Source organism: Mustelus asterias, chromosome 19 (assembly GCF_964213995.1).
Source record: "Mustelus asterias chromosome 19, sMusAst1.hap1.1, whole genome shotgun sequence".
NCBI classification, from domain to species: domain Eukaryota; kingdom Metazoa; phylum Chordata; class Chondrichthyes; order Carcharhiniformes; family Triakidae; genus Mustelus; species Mustelus asterias.
Genome location: NC_135819.1, coordinates 55239704 through 55263704, shown reverse-complemented (window position 1 = coordinate 55263704; position 24001 = coordinate 55239704). Strand labels below are relative to the sequence as shown.

General features: G+C 43.3%; 2 protein-coding genes across 2 annotated transcripts in view; one reads left to right on the top strand and one right to left on the bottom strand.

Annotated features, from left to right (window-relative positions):
• The window catches only part of LOC144507962 (uncharacterized), a 70747-nt gene that overhangs the window by 24596 nt on the left and 22150 nt on the right, over window positions 1–24001 (bottom strand). The window lies entirely within an intron of this gene.
• The window catches only part of LOC144507964 (mitogen-activated protein kinase 12-like), a 70206-nt gene that overhangs the window by 41437 nt on the left and 4768 nt on the right, over window positions 1–24001 (top strand). The window contains exons 5-11 of the mRNA XM_078235574.1: window positions 95–124; window positions 1276–1323; window positions 4900–5014; window positions 12330–12401; window positions 16691–16770; window positions 20310–20388; window positions 23369–23542. Of these exons, the coding sequence (XP_078091700.1) occupies window positions 95–124; window positions 1276–1323; window positions 4900–5014; window positions 12330–12401; window positions 16691–16770; window positions 20310–20388; window positions 23369–23542 (598 nt within the window). The remainder of the gene's footprint in view (window positions 1–94; window positions 125–1275; window positions 1324–4899; window positions 5015–12329; window positions 12402–16690; window positions 16771–20309; window positions 20389–23368; window positions 23543–24001) is intronic.

Here is a 24001-nt window from a genome sequence, read left to right as displayed (position 1 = left end):
GAAGTCTTTGTAGTGGAAAGAATCTCTGACCTGAGCCAAATAGGTGGATTTATTTAAATTAAATTAGACTTAAACCTTCTTTTCTTTTTAACAGTACATCCACTCTGCCGGGATCATCCACAGGGTAAGTCATCCTGCATGGTTTAAAGTTTATTTATTAGTGTCACAAGTGGGCTTACATTAACACTGCAATGGAGTTACTGTGAAAATCCCCTAATCGCCACACTCTGGCGCCTGTTCAGGTACACCTGAGGGAGAATTTAGCATGGCCAATGCATCTAACCAGCACGTCTTTCGGACTGTGGGAGGAAACCAGAGCACCCGGAGGACACCCACACAGAGATGGGAAGAACGTGCAGACTCCGCACAGAGAGTGACCCAAGCTGGGAATCGAACCCGGGTCGCTGGCGCTGTGAGGCAGCAGAGCTAACCACTGTATGATATCTAACACCATAAAACAATCATTGTAATCTTATTGCCCCAGAACAATTACAGAAAGGACTGAAATGTATCTGGACATCATGTTTTTAGAAATAACTTGCTGGACCTACACTACAAAGTTCCATTCGGATAGGGTTACCAGGCCAAAGATAATATCTCGAGCATCACATCATTTTAGCAACATCTATTCATGATTTTAAATAAGATGCGATGCTCAATCTAGCAAGTTCCCTTATGCTGCATTGGAGGCCCAATTAGCATCATGAGCTGTTAGTCAAATTTATCATGTGGCAAATCAAAAACTTGCGGGGGTCCAATATCACAAATGGGTCATAGAACATATGCATGACCTGATGATATATATAGCAGCTTATTGCCATGTTAGAATCATTGATGGTTGGGTTGGAGGGATCACAATTCTACCTTATTTGTTTTGAAGGAAAGATGTGTTATATGGAGCTTAGCTTTCTTAAGGTAAGGATGTTTTGTTCTAATTTAGATCCCCTCCAATGAGGACCTGCATGGCCCAGTGTTAGGAAAGCCCCAACACTAATCTGTATGGATGGCCTGAAAGCTCAGACCACACATGGCCAGAATTTTGACAGCTGCCAAGAATAATCTATGTATTTATTGTTGGCAGTGCCACTGCTCCCAGAGATGCCAAGGAAGACTCCCTTTTGAGGAGCTTCCAGAGGCAGCAGTGCCATCACAGTTGTGGCACTGAAATTAGGGCGATTGCAGGATCCTAGTTTTTAAAAAATTCACAAGGAACTCTAACTAGCAAAGATCTGTTTTCCTATTTAACTTCTGTCTTTATGGTTGATCTGTTGCCAGGATCTTAAACCAGGAAATCTGGCCATCAATGAGGACTGTGAGTTAAAGGTAAGCTTGATATTTGGGTTGTAATACAACACATATAATTTTAAAACTGGCAAAGCAGAGGGCACAATATTTTTTGCATGCCGACTCAGAGTGTTAAAAGCCATGACATATTGTATTGTCTTATCAGATCCTTAAAGGTGGCAGCACAGGTGGAGAGGGTGGTGGAGAGGGTGGTCAAGAAGGCATATGGCATGCTTGCCTTTATTGGACGGGGCATAGAATATAAAAGTTGGCATATGATGTTGCAGCTGTATAGAACGTTGGTTAGGCCACATTTGGAATACTGCGTCCACTTCTGGTCACCACACTACCAGAAGGACGTGGAGGCTTTGGAGAGAGTACAGAAAAGGTTTACCAGGATGTTGCCTGGTATGGAGGGTCTTAGCTATGAGGAGAGATTGGGTAAACTGGTGTCGTTCTCCCTGGAAAGACGGAGGATGAGGGGTAACCTAATAGAGGTATATAAAATTATGAAGTGCATAGATAGGGTGAACAGTGGGAAGCTTTTTCCCAGGTCGGAGGTGACGAACACAATGGGTCACGGGTTCAAGGTGAGGGGGGCAAGGTTCAACACAGATGTCAGGGGGACGTATTTTACACAGAGGGTGGTGGGGGCCTGGAATGCACTGCCAAGCAAGGTGATTGAGGCGGACATGCTGGGATCGTTTAAGACTTATCTAGATAGCCACATGAACAGACTGGGAATAGAGGGATACAAACGAATGGTCTAGTTGGGCACATGAGCGGCGCAGGCTTGGAGGGCCAAAGGGCCTGTTCCTGTGCTGTATTGTTCTTGTTCTTTGTGTGGTAACAGAGTTGCAGCGGGACATATTATTCTGGAGAAGAGCAAAGGAACACATCTGCTCCTTCCCATTTCATAGAAATAATTTAACACACCTTTCCAGGACTGTTCCTCAGGCCCCATCGCACCTCCCACCGACCTCCGCACCCCCCCGCCTCAACCCACTCCCACCCCCCACCCAATCCCCCGCCAACCCCCCCAGATTGTATTGAGCAGGATGTTGATGCCGCAGCCAGTAGGCTATTACTAACCTTCAGGGCCTGGGCTGATAAATGGCAAGTAACATTCATGCCACACAATGCCAGTAAATGTTCATCTCCAACAAGAGAGAACCTAACCATCTCCCCATGACATTCAATGGTATTGCCTTTGTTGAATCTCCAACATCCTGTGGGTTACTAGTGACCAGAAATTGAACTGGAACAGCCATACAAGATATGGCTTGGAATTCTACAGCAAGTTACCTCCTGATTTCCCAAAGCCTTTCCACCATTTACAAGGCTCAGATCAGGAGTGTGATGGAATACTTTCCACTTGCCAGGATGAATGTAGCCCCAACACTCAAAAAGCTCGAGACCCAGAGAGGAGAAAGCAGCCTGCTTGATTGGCACCCCATTCACCATTTTAAACATTCACTCCAACACCCTACCCCCCCCAGACCCATAGTGGCAGCAGTGTGTGTACCGCCCACAAGATGCACTGCCATAACTCACCAAGGCTTCTTCAACAGCACCTTGCAAACTGCAACCTCTGCTACCTCAAAAGGCAAGAGGAGCAGATACATGGGAACACCATCACCTACAAATTCCCCTCCAAGCCCCACACCATCCTGACATGGAGCTATATTGCCATTCCTTCACTGTCGCTGGAAATCCTGGAACTCACTTCCTAACAGGACGCACCTACACAAAATGAAATGCAGTAGTTCAAGACAGCAGCTCACCACCAAGTTCTCAAAGGCAACTAGGGATGGGTAATAAATGCCGGCCAAGCCAGTGAAACCTACATCCCATGAAAGGATAAATACTTAAAGATTGCATCCAAATCTTATTTGTATCCTGAGACCACAGTTTGCATGGATTCTGGTGAGTGTCTAGGTCACCCATTAAAATATGGCAGCAGGCAATATATTTTTAATTCATTCATAAAAGGTGGGGCTTTACTGGCTAGGCCAGAATTTATTTCCCATCCCTAATTGCCCTTGAGAACCACCTTCTTGAACCGCTGCAGTCCATGTGGTATAAGTATCCCCAGAGGGCAGTTGGGTGTGGCAGTGAAGGAATGGCGATATATTGCCAAGTCAGAATGGTGAGTGACTTGGATGGGAACTTCCAGATGGTGGAGTATGTCCACCATTAGGATTTTAACTCCACTACCACCCGATTTCCAATAGACAGAGTTAAAAATGCCCATGATTTTACACTATCATGATTGTTCTCCGTTAATGCCTATGATATAATTAATTCTTGGAATACAGGAGTAGCTATCTGCTCATCTCAGTGCTGTAAGCTTGATGATCTTACTGCTCCTCAATTCCTGCCATTTCCATTTAGTTGGATCAAATTGCTGAGTGCTCCAGATGTATATGCTGATAAAAATTGCTCTCTCTTTGGAAATAAATTATTAACCAACATGTTAACATATTCATGTGAAATTCTTTGGTCTTGCCTTTTATCAAACCATTTATTTCAAATGCATTAATATCTTCATGAAATAACAGACAAAAAAAAGGTTCATCCAAACACGTTATCACACGGCCCAATTCCTGTGTCCTTTCTCCCCATTCTGTACACATGTGGTCAGACCACATTTCAAATATTGTGAGCAATTTTGGGCCCTGTATCGAAGGAAGGATGTGCTGGCCTTGGAGAAGGTCCAAAAGAGGTTCACGAGAATGATCCTGGGAATGAAAAGCTTGACATATGAGGAGTGTTTGAGGACCCTGGGTCTGTAATGGGTGGAGTTCAGCAGGATAAAGGGGGGAATCTCATTGAAACTTACAGAATAATGAAAGGCCTGGATAGAGTGGACGTGGGGAAGATGTTTCTATTAGTAGGAGAGACGAGGACTCGAGGGCACAGCCTCAGGGTAACGGGACGACACTTTAGAACTGAGATGAGGAGGAATTTCTGCAGCCGAAGGGTGGTGAATGTATGGAACTCATTGCTGCAGAAGGCGGTGGAGCCCAGGTCATTGAGTTAGGGCGATATGTTGGCACAGTGGTTAGGACTGCTGCCTCACAGCTCCAGAGACTTGGGTTCAATTCCTGATTTAGGTCACTGTCTGTGTGGAGTTTGCACATTCTCCCCATATCTGCATGGGTTTCCTCTGATGCTCCGGTTTCCTCCCACAGTCCAAAGATATGCAGGTCAGGTTGATTGGCTATGCTAAATTGCCCCTTAGTGTCCCGGGATGTGTAGCTTAGAGGGATTAGCAAGGTAAATATGTGGAGTTGTGGGGATAGGGCCTGGGGTGGGATTGTTGTTGGTGCAGACTCGATGGGCTGAATGGCCTCCTTCTGCACTGTGGGGATTCTATATTTAAGACAGAGATAGATAGGTTCTTGACCGGTAAGAGGATCGAAGGTTACGGGGAAAAGGAGGGAGAATGGGTTTGAGAAACTTATCAGCCATGATTGAATGGCGGAGCAGACCCGATGGGCCGAATGGCCTAATTGTGCTCCTGTATCTTCTGGTCTTATTGTACAGAAGTACAGTAACAAATGGATGTGTTTGACTTGTGACATTTTTAAAGCTCTTCACTTTGGATTATAGATTCTTGATTTTGGGTTGGCGAGACACGCAGATCATGAAATGACTGGTTATGTGGTTACCAGATGGTATCGTGCCCCAGAGGTAATACTTAACTGGATGCATTATACTCAGACAGGTAATCTTATATCCTATCAGTGTATTTAATAGAGATGTGAAATCACTATTTTCCATTTTGTTCCAGCGCTGCAGGAACGAAAGGTTCTCTGGTTTATTTTGCAGTTTCATTCATGTTTTATTTGTGTGAGAAACTGATTAACCTGAAGCATGTGCAAATAACGCTCGCTGTTTCACGTAACATTCAGATCCTGAACTTTATTTTCCATTATCAGAATCTCTCATTTTTGAGTAGAACGCCATAATGAACAACTGGCACATTCTGTTTGAAGTGCCTGATGTTCTCTCAGTTATTGTACAATAAGCTTGTTTTAAAGAGTGTACGTTATGTATGTGGGGTGGGAGACAGAAATTGAGGGGACCGTGTGTCACACCCACCCAAAGGGTTCAACAATGGCCTGCGCCATTTTTGTGGCCAAGCCTACCTTAAACTCAATGGTCAAGCTGCCAACATTAGTCATGCTCTCTGTAGGCAGTTCTTCCATTGAAGAGCACAAAATTCCTGTTGGGCCCTCACTGGGTCAAAGTGGTGCAATCAGGAGTTTTGGGCCAAGTGACTTTATCCCCACTCTCATGTAGGTGTAAAGTGTGGGAGAGGAGGGAAGCTTGACACGTTAAAATGCCACAACAGCTGTAAGATAGCTGGACATAGCCGTGTGTGTTGAGGCCCTACGTACATGTGAATTAGGAGCAGGAGGCGGCCATTCGGCCCCTCAAGCCTGCTTCACTATTCGATAAAATTATGGCTGATCTGACACACTCCTGCCTATCCTTGATAACCTTTGACTCCCTTGTTAGTCAAGAATCTATCTCCCTCTGCTTTAAAATAATCCATTCACCCTGCCTCCACCATTCTCTGGGGAAGAGAGTTCCAAGGACTTACAACCCTCAGAGAACAGATATCTATTCATCGCCATCTTAAACAGGAGACCCCTTATTTTTAAACTGCATCCCCGAGTTCTAGTCTCTCCCACAAGGGGATACATCCATTCAGTTTCCACCCTGTCAAGTCCTCGGGATCTTGTATATTTCAATAAGGTCACCTCTCAGTCTTCGGAACTTCAATGGATACAAGCCCAACCTGTCCAACCTTTCCTCATAAGATAACCCTTCATTCCAGGTGAACCTTCTCTGAACTGCTTCTAATGCATCAATATCCTTCCTTAAATAAGGAATATACTGTAAACTGTACTCCAACACCCGATACAACTGTAGCAAAACATCCCTATTGTTGTATTCCATTCCCCTTGCAATAAATGAAAACATTCCATTTGCCTTCCTAATCACTTGCTGTATCGACATACTAACTTTTCCTGATTCATGTACCAGGACACCCAGATCCCTCTGGAGCTGAGAGTTCTGGAATCTCTTCCCATTTAAATAATATGCTGCTTTTCTATTCTTCCTGCCATATTATACTCCATCCTGCAAATATTTGTCCATGAACTTAACCTATCTACATCCCTTTGTAGATCCCTTACATCCTCCTCCTCATAATTTACTTTCCTATCAATCTTTGTGCCATCAGCAACCATACATTCGGTCTCTTCATCCAAGTCATTGATATGAATTGTAAATAGGTGATACCCCAGCACTGACTCCTGTGGCACTTCACTCATCATATCTGGCCAACCTGAAGATGGCCCAATAGTGCCTACTCTCTGTTTCCTATTAGCTAACTAGTCCTCAGCTAATACATTAGCCCCTGCACCATGAGCTTTTATTTTACACAGCAATGTTTGATGCGGCATCTTGTCAAATGCTTTCTGGAAATCCAGGTATAACATGTCCACAGGTTTCCCTTTATTCATGTGCTTGTAACTTCCTTAAAGATCTCCAATGAATTCATTAAACACTTTCACAAATCCATTGTTGACGCTGCATTGAGATTTTCTTAGTGTCCCACTATAACCTCCTGAATAACAGATTCCAGCATTTTCACTTTGACAGATGTTAAGATAACTGGCCTGTAGATTCTTGCTTTCTGGAATAGAGGGATCATATTTGCTACTTTCCAATTCAATGAGATCTTTCCAGAATCGAGGGAATTTTGGAAAATTGAAATCAATACATTCTCTATCCCAGCAGACACTTCCTTTAAGACCGTGGGAGGAAGTCAAATCAGGACCTTGTCAGCATTTAGTTTGAATATATTTTTTAAATTACCCGTTCCTTGGTAGTTGTAATTGTTTTAAGTTCCTTCTTCCCTTTTACCGATGACTCTCAGTTATTTCTGGAATGCTACTTCTTATGTTAGAAACATATAAGATTATGAAGGGAATAGATAAGATAGAAGCAGGGAAGTTGTTTCCACTGGCGGGTGAAACTAGAACTAGGGGGCATAGCCTCAAAATAAGGGGGAGCAGATTTAGGACTGAGTTGAGGAGGAACTTCTTCACCCAAAGGGTTGTGAATCTGTGGAATTCCCTGCCCAGTGAAGCAGTTGAGGCTACCTCATTGAATGTTTTTAAGGCAAGGATAGATAAATTTTTGAACAGTAAAGGAATTAAGGGTTATGGTGAGCGGGCGGGTAAGTGGAGCTGAGTCCACAAAAAGATCAGCCATGATCTTATTGAATGGCGGAACAGGCTCGAGGGGCCAGATGGCCTACTCCTGCTCCTAGTTCTTATTTATGTTATGTTCTATCCTTTACAGTGAAGACAAATGCAAAATATCTGTCCAATTCATCCACCATTTTCTTATTTTCAGGTATTAATTCCCCAGACTCTCTCTCTAGAGGACCAACACTCACTCTTACTTACTCTTTTTCTTTTCAAATACCTACAGAAACTCTTAGTATCCGTTTTTGTACTTCTAGCCGTCTTTCTCTCATACTCTAATTTCTCCCTCCTTATTAATCTTTTAGCCATTCTTTATATTCTGAACAATCTTCTGACCTGTCACTCATCTTTGTGGAATTATATGCTTTTTCTTTCAATTTGATACTTTAACCTATTTAGTTAGCCACAAATGATGCATGCTTCACTTTCTTTCTCATTAGAATATAAATATGCTGAATATTCTGAAATATCTCCTTAAATGTCTGCCACTGCATTGCTATCACCTTCACCCATCCCTTAACCTAATTTCCCAGTTCTCTTTAGCCAGCTCTGTCTTCATGCCCTCATAATTGCCCTTATTTAAGTTTAAAACACCAGCCTTAGATCCACTTTTCCTGCCTTCAAACTGACTGTGAAATTCAATCATATTATGATCATTGCTACCTTCACTATGAAGTCAATAATTAATCCCGTCTCATTGCACATTACCATATCTAGGCCGTGATCTCACGGCCCTGTAAGCCGTGAGTGCACATCCCATAATGGCCACTGGGGAGGTGATGGTCTAGTGGTTTAATCGCTGGACTATTAATCCAGAAACTCAGCTAACGTTCTGGGAACCTGTGTTCAAATCCCGCCACAGCGGATGGTGAAATTTGAATTTAATAAAAAATGTCTGGAATTAAGAATCTACTGATGACCATAAAACTATTGTCGAATGTCAGAAAAACCTATCTGGTTCACTAATGTCCTTTAGGGAAGGAAATCTGCCATCCTTACCTGGTCTGGCCTACATGTGACTCCAGAGCCACAGCAATGTGGTTGACTCTCAACTGTCCTCTGAGCGAGGGCAACTAGGGGTAGGCAATAAATGCTGGCCAGCCAGCGACGACTATGGCCCATGAATGAATGAATAAAAATCTCGAGTGGTCAAAATGGGATTTGCGCCAGCAAGATCTCAGTGTAAGATCTTCCCTGCACCCCACTCCCCCCGCCCGTTGATGACATGATCAGGGCATGAACCCAATTTCCATACATTATGATATTTTAACATATTGTTAAAGGCCTTGATGCTGTAATGTCCACCCACGACATATTCTCCATCCACCTGGTGGAGTGATGTCATACTGACGCAAATCATACTGGTTTACAAAACCAGTTTCAATGACTACTCTGGGGGTGCAGAGGTGCCTGTAGGTCCAGGCAGTTGAGGGACTTAGCTGGGCATTGCCCACTGTCAGGGAAATCTGTCATAGGGGTTAAAGTTTTAAAGTTTTTAAAGTTTATTTATTAATGTCACAAGTAGGCTTACATTAACACTGCAATGAAGTTACTGTGAAAATCGCCTAGTTGCCACACTCCAGCACCTGTTCCGGTACACTGAGGGAGAATTTAGCATGGCCAACGCACCCAACCAGCACGTCTTTCAGACTGTGGGAAGAAACCAGAGGACCCGGAGGAAACCCACGCAGACACAGGGAGAATGTGCAGACACCACATAGCGACCCAAGCCGGGAATAGAACCCAGGTCCTTGGCGCTGTGAGGCAGCAGTGCTAACCACTGTGCCGCCCCCCCAATTAGGAGGGTTACCCTCCTCCATTGGGAGGTCACCTTCTGCGCGTCGGGTGGGGTGTTCCCCTGATCCACCAAGGAGGCAATGTCCATAGAGGGGAGTGGGCCTTTAATTAAACTTTGAGATTAGGGAGTCCTTTAAAAATGGCACCCCTGTCTCAGAATGCCAATGTTGCCGGAGTTTAGGCTCCGCCCCCTCCAGCAGGCTGTGGAATCCTTGCCAGCATTATGAAATTGCGCAGAGTGCCGTTAAATCAGGCAAGCTCTTCTCACCTGATCTAACTTCACCCCTAATATAGCCTGCTCTCTGGTTGGCTCTTGAATGTGCTACTCTAAGAAACTATCTTGGAAATACTCTATAAATTTATCAAGTTACCTTTTACTTCGTCCAATCTATATGTGGATTAAAATCATCCATGATTATCACTGCACCTTTCACACAAGCTGTCATTCTTAATTCACAACCTACCATTCCACCTTTTCCAAGTTTTTTGTCCTTTCTAAACGTCATGTACCTTGAATATTCAGGTCCCAGTCTTTGTCATCTTGCAGCCAGGGCTTGGTGGCACAGTGGTTAACACTGCTGCCTCACAGCGCCAGGGACCCGGATTTGATTCCCGGCTTGGGTCACTGTCTGTGCGGAGTCTGCATGTTCTCCCCGTGTCCGCATGGGTTTCCTCTGGGTGATCTGGTTTCCTCCCACAGTCCGAAAGATGTGCTGGTTAGGTGGCGTCCATGGGATTTTCACAGTAACTTCATTGCAGTGTTAATGTAAGCCTACTTGTGACACTAATAAATAAACTTAAACATCATACATTTTAATTGTTGACTCATCTGTTATGAATTCGACATGCATTCAGATACAGAACCTTTAGTTTTTTCTTTTTCCTATTTTTGCAACCTCTTACCATTTTTGCTGCTGCACTGTTACACTCTGTTCCTTCCTCCCATTCTCTGATCACCATTTCCCTTATTGCTACCTTGCTCTCTTGCCTTGTTTTCTCTATTTAATTTATCACATCTTCTCAGACTTGATCCCTTGCCCTCACCATTTTGTTTAAAGCCCTCACTGGAACCTTAGTTTAACGATTTACCAGAACACTCGGGTCAGTATGGTTCAGGTGAAGACTGTCCCAATTATACAGTTCCCGTTTTCCCCAGTGCTGGCGTCATAGAATCCCTACAGTGAAGAAGGAGGCCATTTGGCCCATTGCGACTGCACCGACGCTCTGACAGAGTGCCTTAAACAAGCCCTCTCTCCCACCATATCCATGTAATCCCACACCATGGCTAATCCACCTAGCCTACACATCTTGGGACACTAAGGGGCAATTTAGCATGGCCAATCCACCTAATCTGCACATCTTTGAAGTGTGGGATGAAACGAGTACCCAGAGAAAACCCACACAGACACGGGGAGAACATGCAAATTCCACACAGACAGTGACCGGAAGCCGGAATCGAACCCGGGTCCCTGGCACTGAGGTCATTGTGCCAGTGCCCCTTCAAATCCCATTTCAAATCAAAACTTATTTCTCCCACACCAATCTTTGAGCCACACACTTAAGTCTCTAATCTGATTTACCCAATTCGCTTGTGCCTCAGGTAATAATCCAGAGATTATCTTTGAGATTCTGCTTTTTAATTTAGCCCATAACTATTCATATTCCCTCAGGAGAACCTCTTCCCTGGTTCTACATATGTCACTAGTACCTAAGTGGACCATGACCACTGGATTCCAACCCCTCTCACTGCAAGTTCCTGTCCAGACCCAGAGCATATGTCTTGAACCCTGGCACCAGGCAGTCAATGCAGCCATCTTGATTCTTGCTCTCGGCTACAGAGAACTGTGTTTTTCCCCTTGATATTCTGTCTCCTACTAACACTTCATTCCTATTAACACCCCCCCACCCAAACTTGAATGGCCTCCTGCACCGTGGTGCTATGGTCAGTTTGTCCACTCACCCACAGCCCCGACTTTCATCAACACAGATTGCAAGAGCCTCAGACATGTTGGACAATTGCAGAAACTGAGGCTCCTCCACTTCTACCTTTTATGATTCCCTTATCTGCCTCATTCAGAGTCACACCTTCCTGTCCCTGACCACCGATCAAATCAGAAGACCCTCGCCAAAGGGATCTGTCTGACTGCCTCCTGGAACAAAGTGTCCAGTTAACTTTCCCCGTCCTTGATATATCGCAGTTTTCATAGCTTGGCCTCCAGCATGGCTCTGAACCACAGTTCCTCCAGCTGCCTACACTTAGTGCAGACCTGGTCGCTGTGGATCACACTGGCATCCAAAAGCTCTCACATTCTGCAGTCTCAACATATCACCTGCCTTGCCATTTTAGTTGAGTGTTAATTAATTTAGCTTTTTCTTAGTTAATTTTTAATTAATAAATCCCTGTACTCTCAATAAGCTTTATTATTGCTGGTAAACTTACTTGTAAGTAATGCTAAATTAGTATTAGTAAAGTTGTAAAAATACATTTGCTACAAAGTGCCAGAATTTTGCAGAATAAATGAGCAAAAGAATCACTCATGAATCGTTTACCTGTTTTGCTGCCATACCACTTTTTATTTTATCTCTCCAAGTGTAGTCGACTCACAGACTCAATTGGCTGATTTCAAATTCTCAGACCTCTCTCTTCTTGCGCTGGTTTCAAACTCTTGGACTTCTCTCCCCCCCCCCCCCTCACGTTGCTTTTGAACTGTCAGAACTCTCGTGCTAATTTTGAACTCTCGAATCTCTTCCCCCTGACTGGTTTTGAACTCTCAGACCTCTCCCCTCTCGAGTTAGTTTTGAACCCCCGTGTTTGAGAATGCATGCCCTCTGTATTTATTAAACTGTTAAATCATCAAAACTAATAAAGTATTGTTTCCAATATTGCAAACTGTTGACTATATGAAAGCAATTTCACCTCGACATGTTTAATAACCTTCTATCATTTATAATTTGTAGTCGATATTTGGTCTGTTGGCTGCATCATGGCAGAGATGATTACAAGCCGACCTCTTTTTAAAGGCATCGATCGTATCCTTTGCGACTATGACAGACTCTCTCTGCTAATCAATAACAGGTGGAGATCTAAATAGATCTCAGGAAATAGCTGGAGCTTTTAAGTAATTGATGAGGAACCTTGCTCAGATCAGTAATGTAATGAGTAAATTATAGTCAGAGTCTAACACTGACAGTGAATGGCTAAGTAATATATTATTTTCAGCAATGGGAAATCAAGACACTAAGTGGCCCACAATTTTGTCTGCCTCTATCATAATAATTGCTAACCTGCTTTAGTTTTATTTGCCTTGATACTCAACAGCATCCCCAGCAGTATCTGGGAGACAAGACCAATGTGTCCTTCCTTGTATAAACTCTGGGGTGAATTTTCATAAAATTTATCTGTCATAACCTTTGCGGAGGGCCCATGTAAACTCAAGGAAAATGGCGTCTCACATTTCCGCTGTTCCTTTCCTGATATCAGTGCAAACGATTGGAAATTGGTGAAAAACGGATTCCCCCCTGGATGGAGCAACAACATCAAATTTTAAATTTTGGGCCAGACTCCATCTTCATGGCAGGAACCAGGGGGCATAGACTGAAAGAAAGAGGCAGGAAGTTTAGAAGGGAAAAAATATTTTCACCCAGAGGGTGGTGCTAATCTGGAACTCACTGCCTGAAAAGGTGGTAGAGACAGAAACCCTGATAACATTTAAAAAGCGCTTGACATGTCACAACCTACAAGGCTACGAACAAAGAGCAGGAGAGTGGAATAGGATGGATGGTTCCTCATTGGCCGGCACAGACCTGATGGGCTGAATGGCCTCCTTTCTCTGATTCTAAGTTTCTCTGATTCTACAATTCGATGAAATGAGGAACCACACCACAATATTCTGTACCCTTACAAAAATCTTCACACACTGCCTGTGGTTCCTTCATCCATGGGGTGGCATCTACAGTCAGGTTAAAAGCTCCTACGGCAATGTGGCTAAGGATATTTTGAAGGGTGTAGGGGCGAGCACTCCTTTGCAACCCCAGCAATGCAAAAACCTCCCAAATGTCTGTTACAGAATATGAAAAATTACAAACAGACAAATAATGTGAAAATGTTGGTTGCTGGAAGAATCCACAATCACACTCGGATAATAAAGAAGCATAGTGTCAATCCCTTAGCAACCAGGAAAGGAGGTACATGAATCACTGTATATAGGTCTTGAGAAAGGATTATGGTGAAAGGATAGGGTTCGGTCAATCAAAATGTCAGGGAGTGCACTGTACATCTTGTTGGTAGCATACATCCTGAGCATTAAAGGAGACCATTACCCAACCCTGAGATGGACCTTGGAGAGATTGCAAATAAAGCCACAAAGTGCTGGAAATACTCTGGCAGCATCTGTGGAGAGAGAAACAGAGTCAATACTTCAAGTCGAATGTTTTTTCTTCAGAACTATAAAGAGTTGTGTTCAACTCAAAACATAACTCTCTTCCTCTCTACAGATGCTGCCAGACCTTTTTGATTTGATTTATTATTGTCACATGTATTAGTAAACAGTGAAAAGTATTGTTTCTTGCGCGCTATGCAGACAAAGCACACCATTCATACAGAAGGAAAGGAGAGGGTGCAGAATGTAGTGTTACAATCATAGCTAGGGTGTAGAGAAAGATCAGCTTAATGCAAGGTAGGTCCATTCTAAAGTCTGACAGCAGCAGGGAAGAAGCTGTTCTTGAGTCGGTTGGTACGTGACCTCAGACTTTTGTATCTTTTTCCCGACAGAAGAAGGTGAAAGAGAGAATGACCGGGGTGCATGGGGTTGTTAATTATGCTGGCTGCTTTTCCGAGGCAACGGGAAAAGTGTAGACAGAGTCAATGGGCACTGCTGAGTACTTCCAGCATTTTCTGTTTTTACTTCAGATTTCCAGCCCCTGCAGTATTTTGCTTTTATCTTTGAGAGATTATGTTGTGTATTTAGAATTGATGGTTTGCTGCTTTGGAATTTTCTCTGTCGTGGAATTTAATCTGAACATCTACACTCTCAGTTTAATCTGTTACCAGCCAGTGCCCATACATACCCTTTTTCATTTAAAGTGGGATAACAAAGAATTGGGTCCTACTGAGTAAAGTTAGGTTCACTTTTATTTTAAAACAAAGGTTACTTCTGGACAAACAACAGGGAGTAAAAAGCATAAAACCAGAACACTGTAACACAGCAGCAGTTTTCACGAGATTGGAAGCAGAAAGGTGGAGTGCCAAAAGGAGTCTTGCCTCCGATGAGAAGTTCTTTCCCAGGAGCTGCAAATGCACCCCACACTTATTTACAAATTCTACTTCCTGATTTTCTCCCAATGTCGTAGAATTAGTGAAAGTTTACAGCACAGAAAGAGGCCACTCGGCCCACTGTGTCTGAGCTGGCCGAGGAACGTGCCATCCAGCTTAGTCTCACTTTCCAACGTCTGGTCCCTAGCCCTGCAGGTTAGAGCACTTCAGGAGCATACCCAGACACTTCTTAAATGGGATGGGAGCGTCTGCCTCTACTACCCTTGAAGTGCCGGACCCCTATCTCCCTCTGGGTGAAAAATATCTTCCTTATCTCTCCTTTATTCCTTATATCAATCACTTTAAAACTATGTTCCCTGGTCACTAACCCCTCTGTGGAGGTAAAACGGTGCTTCCCATGCACGCTATTCAAGCCCCTCACAACTTTGTACATCTCAATCAACTCTCCCCTCAGCAGCTCCTCTGTTCCAAGGAGAACAAGCCCAGACTATCCAATCTTTCCCCTTTCATTGCTGCAATTTTACGGTCCCAGCAACATCCTCATAAATCTCCTCTGTAACCTCTCTGATCTGGTGTACATTCTTTCTGTAATGAGGTAACCACAATTTCAGACAGTGCTCAAGTTGTGGCCCAATTAATGTTTTATTTAGTTCCAACATTACCTCCCTGCACTTACATTCAATGCCTCAGCCAATAAGCTATTCCATATGACTTCTTAACATTTTATCAACCCTTTAGGGATCTGTGGACATTCACTCCAAAATCCCTCACTTCCTCCCATTCATTGTTTAATTCTTCACTTGTTTGACTTCCCCAAATGCATCACCTCACCATTCTCTGGTTTGAATTCTATTTGCCACTTTTCATAGAATCCCTACAGTGCAGAAGGCAGCCATTCGGCCCATTGAGTCTGCATCACAATCCCACTAAGACCCTATTCCCGTAACCCCACGTATTTACTCTGCCAATCCCCCTGACACTAGGGTCAATTTAGCATGGCCAATCAACCTAAACCGCACATCTTTAGACTCTGTGGGGAGCACCCGGAGGAAACCCACACAGACCCGGGGAGAATGTGCAGACTCCACACAGTGACCCGAGGCCGGAATTGAACCTGGGTTCCTGGCACTGTGAGGCAGCAGTGCTAATCACTGTGCCACCGTGCTATGTCCCCTTGAGCAGTCCATTGATATCTCCCTGCAGTCTCCAGCTATCCACCTCACTATCAACCACATGGCTAATTTTTATGTAATCTACAAACTTCTTGATCATTTTCCCTTACATTTACGCCCCCAAGTCATTAATATATACCACACGGGTCCTGGTACTGTGTCCTGCAGAACCCCACTGGGAACAACCCGTCCTAAAACCATCCACCAGTAATTACCCTTTGTTTCCTGCCAGAATCAATTTTATATCCAGCTTGCTATTCCCCGAGATCCTCTGGGCTTTTATATTTTTAACCAGTATGCCATGTGGGATGCTGTCAAAAGCCTTGCTAAAGTCCATGTACATCATATCAACTACATGACTCTCCTGTGCCCAAGAAATCACTAGGCCAGGGTGCTGGTGTTAATCTGCCCCTGATGTGGTGGCATCATCATTTCTATGTAGAAGCCATCTCAGCATAAAGGAATCATTCCTGGTGTCCTGGATAATATTTAGTCTTTCATCAGCATCACAAAAACACAGGTTATCTGGTCATTATGACATTGCTGTTTCTGGGAGCTTGCTATGCACAAAACAGTTGCTGTATCTCCTAAATTACAACAGTGACTGTACTTCAAAACTGTTACATTGGTTGTAAGGCATTTAGGGGGGGCTTATAGAAGGCACTATATAAATGCAAATCTTTCTTTGACTCTTCATTGTACTCCTGATTGACTGTGTCTGCCTCTCACAGGTGATAGATAATACCTTGGACATTTGATTGATGTGTAGTATTACAGAGGGATAGGGTGTTTAATTAACTTAATTGTACATAGGGGTTTTTTGCCATACAGTTTACATGGTTCATTGCACATGGTCCTTGACATGCAGTTTATAGATCTAGATCAACTGACAGAAATCATGAAAATAACAGGTACGCCCACACAAGACTTTGTTCAGAAGCTGCAAAGTCAAGAGGTAAGCAGAACATTTTAAACCTCTTAAAAAGTAACAAACAGTACATTATAATTGGTTAATAGTTTCTCTATTGTGATTGCAGATCAATACTGTCCCTTTTGGCAGTTCTCAGCCCAGCACATTGTCCAGTATAAATTAAACTTAAAATAGAAGAATCGTAGAATCACAACAGTGCGGAAGAGGCCATTCAGCCCATCAAGTCTGCACCAACTCTCTGACAGTGTCTTACCCAGGCCCTCTCCCCTGCCCTATCCCCTTACATGTCAGTTAATCCATCTAACCTACATGTCTTGGGACACTAAGGGGCAATTTAGCATGGCCAATCAACCTAACCCACACATCTTTCGACTGTGGGAGGAAACCAGAGCACCTGGAGGAAACCCATGCAGACATGGGGAGAACGTGTAGACTCTGCACGGACAGTCACCTGAGGCCGGAATTGAACCCGGATCCCTGGCACTGTCAGGCAGCAGTGCTAACCACTGTGCCACCCTACTGGCCACAACATTTACATAAAAATGACAAAAAGAAGCAGTTATAAACACAGTCTGCCAGCAGATAACACAGGTACATTGGGAAAATGAACAGGCTGATCAGCCTATCAAGCCTGCATTTAGATCATAGATGCTGTGCACCACAACTCCATTTTCCAGCCTTATATGAAATCTCAATCATGGGAATGGGATTGTCTCAGTGAAAATAGGCTCAATTTTAACTCTGTGACTATGTGATTGGGTTTTTAGGGAGTTAAAATCAAGGCCATTCACTCCAAATGTTTAAATGGTAATGAATTAATAGCTGTTCACACATTTTCCTGCACAAATTGTTTGAGGACCATGTCAGCAGCGGTACAGTTAGTTGCACTCTCGCTTCTGAGTCAGAAGGTTGTTGGTTCATTCAAGTCCCACTCCAGGACTTAAAGCATTAAAAAAATCAAGATTGACACTCCAACACGGTGCTGCATCATTGGAGTGCTTATCTCTGATGAGATGTTAAACCAAGGTCCCAAAGGCCTTCTTTCTCTTTATTAATCATTCATGCCAGGCCATTTCAGAGGGCATTTAAGAGTCAACCACATTGCTGTAGGTCTGAAGTCACATGTAGGCCAGACTGGGTAAGGACGGCAGATTTTCTTCCCAAAAGGACAATCAGCAATGGTTTCATGGTCATGATTAGACTTTTAAATCCAGATTTCTATCGAATTCAAATTTCACCATCTGCTGTGGTGGGATTCGAACCCAGGTCCCTAGATCTTTACCCTGGGTCTCTGGGTTACTGGTCCAGCGTCACCACCACCTAAGGTGAAGTAAATGATCCTGTAGCTCTATTTTGAAGAACAGCAGAGGAGTTATCCCCGGTGTCCTGGCCAATATTTATCTCTCAACCATAATTGTAAACACAGTTTATCTACTCATTATCGCATTGTTGTTTGTTAGAGCTTGTTGTGCATAAATTTGCTTCAATGTTTCCTACATTGAAACAATGACTAAACTTCTGAAGTACCAGTGCTTGGGAAAGGCACTATATAAATGCAAGCATTTGTTTTTTTGTTACTTTGATGATTGTAGTGAATGATCTACGTTTCTAACAATGTTAGAAAGCAAAATCAGTAAAATATTTTCTTTAAGTTTATTTATTAGTGTCACAAGTAGGCTTACATCAACACTGCAATGAAGTTAGTGAAAATCTTCTAGTCGTCACAATCCGGCGCCGGTTCGGGTACACTGAGGGAGAATTTAACATGGCCAATGTACCTAGCCAGCACATCTTTCGGACTGTGGGAGGAAACCGGAGCACCCGAAGGAAACTTGGCGGAAATGTGGCACGGGGGTCATTTTTAAGATGTAGATTGGATGACATCAGATTATTTGTGCAAATTTCAGTTAATGATACACTTCCTGTTTGGGTCGTGATGCACCATGAGCTGCTAATTAGATTTACTCTTGTTCCTGACTGCTCCAAGAAAAAGGTTCAGTACCAGAGAGGGGTTACCATAACAACAGACGCACAACAAGAGCCGGCAAGGACGGACTGGAGAAAAGCTGAGCTCTGATGGATGTGTATTTTTAAATCTGAGACTGAATCAATTTCTTTACACCTTGCACTTATTATAGGAAGCTACGTAATGTCAAATATGATGCAGTGTCAAAGATATTTTTAGTGATGCCACTGACTTAAATATAGTGTTTTAAATGTGGCGACATCAGTGAGGCACATTCTTGCAGCATTTCCGTCAAAATGTATATGGTTAAAGTGAATGTTACTTATAAAATGATGGGAGTACTAACCAGAAATCATCATTCAATTATGCATAGCGTTTTATCTACTAATTCGTACCAACGCTGAGGGTTAATAGTCAAAACCTTAAGGGGGTTTCATATGAGTGATGCACAGTTGAAAATGATGATGTTAATCTATTTATTAAATATACAAAATAATGACTCCTTTGAAGTTATTTTAAACCAGAGAAATTAACAGCATTAACAATTAGGTGTCAGCTTTCCCTCAATCATAGCAATCTTGCCTGAGTCAGAAGATTGAGCGTCCAAGTTCCACTGCAGGAATTATGCCATTAGTCCATGCTGACATTTCAGTGTAGTATTGAGGGCGTGCTACGCTGTTGGAGGTGCTGTCTTTTGGATGAGACATCTAAACTGAGGCCCCATCTGCCCTCCCAGGTAGACTGAAAAGACACCCCGACCCTATTCAAAGAAGGATTCTCCAGGTTAGTGGCTAATGTTGATCCCCCAACCTAGATGCTGAAAAAAGAAATTGTCTGATCATCTTCAAAAGTACTTTGCTGTTTGTGAAGTAGTTAGCGACATCCTGAGGTTGAGCATTTGCCTTTCCCCACCAGCGTGAAACGTGGGACATACACATTTTGGGACTTTCACATCAGCGAAGCAGAGACTTTGGCCAGAACTTGCCGGCTGTTCATGCTGGCAGGATCTTCGGGTCCCATCGATGGCACACCCCCCCTGCCACAGGTTCCTTGGTAGCGTGGAATAGGGTCAATGACCGCTGCCCCCAACTATGAGAAAGATGCCACGAGGAGGCCAAAGAATCCCACCCTTGAAAATAGCTTCAAGAGGTGGAACACCAACAAATCCCTATTTTAATTTTCAAATTGAACAGAGGAATTCCATCATGTTGCAAATATGGTTGACTTGATTTTAATGGAAGTAGTAAAGAGATGTGTATGTTTTAACAAAAGGATGTTTCCAGTTGAAATAGAAGTAGGCATTTTTAAGACCATAATGATATTTCCAGTTTTCCAAATGTGTAATCAAGTATTTTAACAATTTAACAACTTATGACTTACAAGAAGTAAAACTTCTTTACTTACATTTCCCAATAAAAATGTGGGTTTTTGAAATGTTATAAAATTTCTTTCTACCAAGACAAAATGGAATCTCAATGAGATCTTGGAACAAGCTGAAACAAAGTGATTGGGGAGCCATTAGTTAACGATTCAATACTCGCATGCTGCCTGTAAAATTGTGTGTTCATCAGTCAAATTATATTTTTGCTTTCTACAGGCTAAAAATTACATCAAAAGTTTACAAAGGGTTCCAAAGAAAGACTTTAAAGCCCTGTTTGCAAATGCAAATCAAGCAGGTAAGAAACACTTCTCTGACTTGATAAATTCTAGTGGAGTTAGATTGATTGTAGCCAATTAATTCTTCAGTCAGCAGAATAACTAAATGTTAGTCAGATATGGTCATTTAGGTCCTTGGTTCCCAGGTTATTCGGTCAATCAAAGGTCGATGAAGCAGTTTCGACTTAAAGACCCCATTATGCTTCCGTTTCTTTAGACAGATTCCAAACAACTGCTGTTACATAGAACATAGAACAGTACAGCACAGAACAGGCCTTTCGGCCCACGATGTTGTGCCGAGCTTTATCTGAAACCAAGATCAAGCTATCCCACTCCCTATCATCCTGGTGTGCTCCACGTGCCTATCCAATAACCGCTTACATGTTCCTAAAGTGTCTGACTCCACTATCACTGCAGGCAGTCCATTCCACACCTCAACCACTCTCTGCGTAAAGAACCTACCTCTGATATCCTTCCTATATCTCCCACCACGAACCATATAGTTATGCCCCCTTGTAATAGCTCCATCCACCCGAGGAAATAGTCTTTGAACGTTCACTCTATCTATCCCCTTCATCATTTTATAAACCTCTATTAAGTCTCCCCTCAGCCTCCTCCGCTCCAGAGAGAACAGCCCTAGCTCCCTCAACCTTTCCTCATAAGACTACCCTCCAAACCAGGCAGCATCCTGGTAAATCTCCTCTGCACTCTTTCCAGCGCTTCCACATCCTTCTTATAGTGAGGTGACCAGAGCTGCACACAATATTCCAAATGTGGTCTCACCAAGGTCCTGTACAGTTGCAGCATAACCCCACGGCTCTTAAACTCCAACCCCCTGTTAATTCATGACTCATTTTGTTTAAATAACAACTCTCTTAGCGCAGGTACAAACATACATCCATGTTTTGTGGGTCTGTGCTTCTGCCACGGAGATGGAGCAACCTAAATTAGTCATGTAAATACGAGGTGCTAGCTATCCGAGAAAACAAACTAAAACACAGCACCATTGTGAAATGACAGGTGATCTCATTGAAACAGGGTGTGACAGTTGAGATGTAGATAGAATGTTTCCCCTGGCTAGTGACTCAAGAACTAGAGGTCACAATCTCAGAATAAGAGACAGGCCAGTTAAGACAGAGGGGGAGGAATTTCTTCACTCGGAGGGTGGTGAATCTTTGGGATTTTCTCGCCCAGGGGGGCTGTGGAAGCTCAGTCATTGAGCCTATTCAAGACAGAAATCGATAGATTTCTGGACACGAATGGGATATGGGGAAAGCTCTGGCAAGTGGCATTGAGATAGATGATCAGCCATGATCTAATTGAAGGGCAGAGTAGGTTCAAATGGGTGAATGGCTTACTCCTGCTCCTACGTTACTATGATCCTATGTTCTAGCAGCATAAATGAGAGATTTGAATATAAACGGCTGAACTGGTGCACTGAATAGCTGGTCTGTTTAAATGAGTAATGAAAGGAGGTGAAATGCTTGCAATGTTTTCCTTTAAACTGCAGACCCATGGCATAAAACCAGCTTAACTCATCACTGATTGAATGCCTGACCTTTCTCCAAGGATACCGGTGAGGCAATGAGTGGGCCTGGTATGCTTGTGGATGTGATACCCCAACCATCTTCTGTTATTGACTGTAACTACAAGTGTGCAAACCAATTGTGCCATCCAACCCCAACTCAGGCTGATGGCTTTGGACATCGCCTTGTTGGTGTATGTGAGGGTGTTAATCTGAAATCAGATTTAAATTATAACTGGTGTGATTTTCGCAAGATGGCTGGTAGCCGATTTAGTGCTTTTGGTATTTTCACCTCACAACAGCAATATTAAAATTTACATCCCTTCAGTCAGTTTGTGCATTATTACCATTTTGTCAGTCTCAAATTAAAGCTGCCAACAGATAATAGTGTCTGTCTCTCTTTTCGCTTTGACAGCCCGATATGTGAATTGCTCCAGTGTTGTATTAAGAGACATTCTGTATAATCGACGTTCTAAGTGACATGCTTTATTCTGACTGTGGCTGCACCCTTTCTCTGTTCTGTGATTAACCATGAGAATTTATCTGTGTATCTTCTATTGGGCAATGTCGGCCATCGCTCAGTTGCTGGCACTCTTGCCTCAGTTGTTGTTAGATCAGGTCCCACTACAGTCTGAGTAAGGCCAGGGTTTTTTTTTTCAGTTTAGTTAGGACAACGTGATCGGCACAGGCTTGGCGGGCCGAAGGGCCTGTTCCTGTGCTGTACTTTTCTTTATTCTCTTTGCTCACTCCAGCAAAGGTCTAGGCTGGCATACCACGTGTAGTCAGAGGTGCCATTTTTAAAATATGAGGTTAAACTGAAGTCTGCTCTTTCATGTACCCATAAAAGATCTTAGGGCACTATTCCGGATAAGGACAGGGATGTTTTTCCCTCAATAAACATCACAAAAAATTGTCAGGTCATTCTCATATTACTGATTGCTGTGCCACACATTGGGTGCTATGTATAATAGTGATGACACTTCAAAAGGGGGCAGCATGGTGGTTAGCACTGATGCCTCACAGTGCCAAGGATCTGGGTTCAGTTCTGGCCTTGGCCCACTGTCAGCGTGTGTTTCCTCCAGTTTCCTCCCACAGTTCAAAGATGTGTGGGTTAGGTCGATTGGCCATGCTAAATTGACCCTAGTGTCAGGGGATTAGCAGGGCAAATGTGTGGGGTTATTGGAATAGGGCCTGGGTGGGATTGTGGTCAGTGCAGACTCAATGGGCCGAATGGCCTCTTTCTGCACTGTGGGGATTCTATGACAAGTACTTTACTGGTTGTTCTGTACTTTGGGACATTGTGAAAGACATTATGTGAATCCACTTCTGTGAAACAGCTTGGCTGTTTTTTCTACATTGAAGATGTGGCGTTGTACTGTACTAGTTTATGTAATGTGTGCATAGTCATTCTTTCAAGCTTGGAGTTTCACTTGTTTAATAATCTCACGTTGCTGAATTTATTTTTCTGAAAATAGCTGTGAACCTAATGGAGAAAATGCTTGTACTCGATGCTGAAAAACGAATTACAGCAGCAGAAGCTTTGGCTCATCCGTACTTTGAACAATACCGCGATCCTGAGGAAGAGACCGTGGCAACGCCATATGACGATAGTTTTGACAACATAGATTGCACTATTGAAGAATGGAAAAGTAAACACACTTCTAATACTTTTTTTTAAAGAAGAATTGTCCTCCGCTTGTGGGGTCACACCTAGTGCCCATCCCTGCTGCTGGGGTCCACTTCAGACGGCATTTAGAATCGACCATACATTGTAGGACCAGAGTCATGGGCAGCGTAGAGATAAAATGATCCAATACAATGGCTCTCAAACTTTACCACTAGCCCCCACCAAAATAAGTTTCCTGTCTCTCGTACTCCTCAAGCTAAGGATGCTGGTCGGCGCAAATCTGCAAACTGTCAGAATCTCCTGCTGATTTTTTCCCCTCATCTTCACCTTTTGTTTCTTTATTTCTTGCTTTCTTCTTCACACCGTTCATACACTTCTGACCCCAAGACAAAATCAGGCTAAGATTTTCCATTCCCGCTCTGGTGGGCCAGCCTACAGTCTTTCGACAGGACTGGAAAATCCTGGCCTCCGTTTGAGCTGG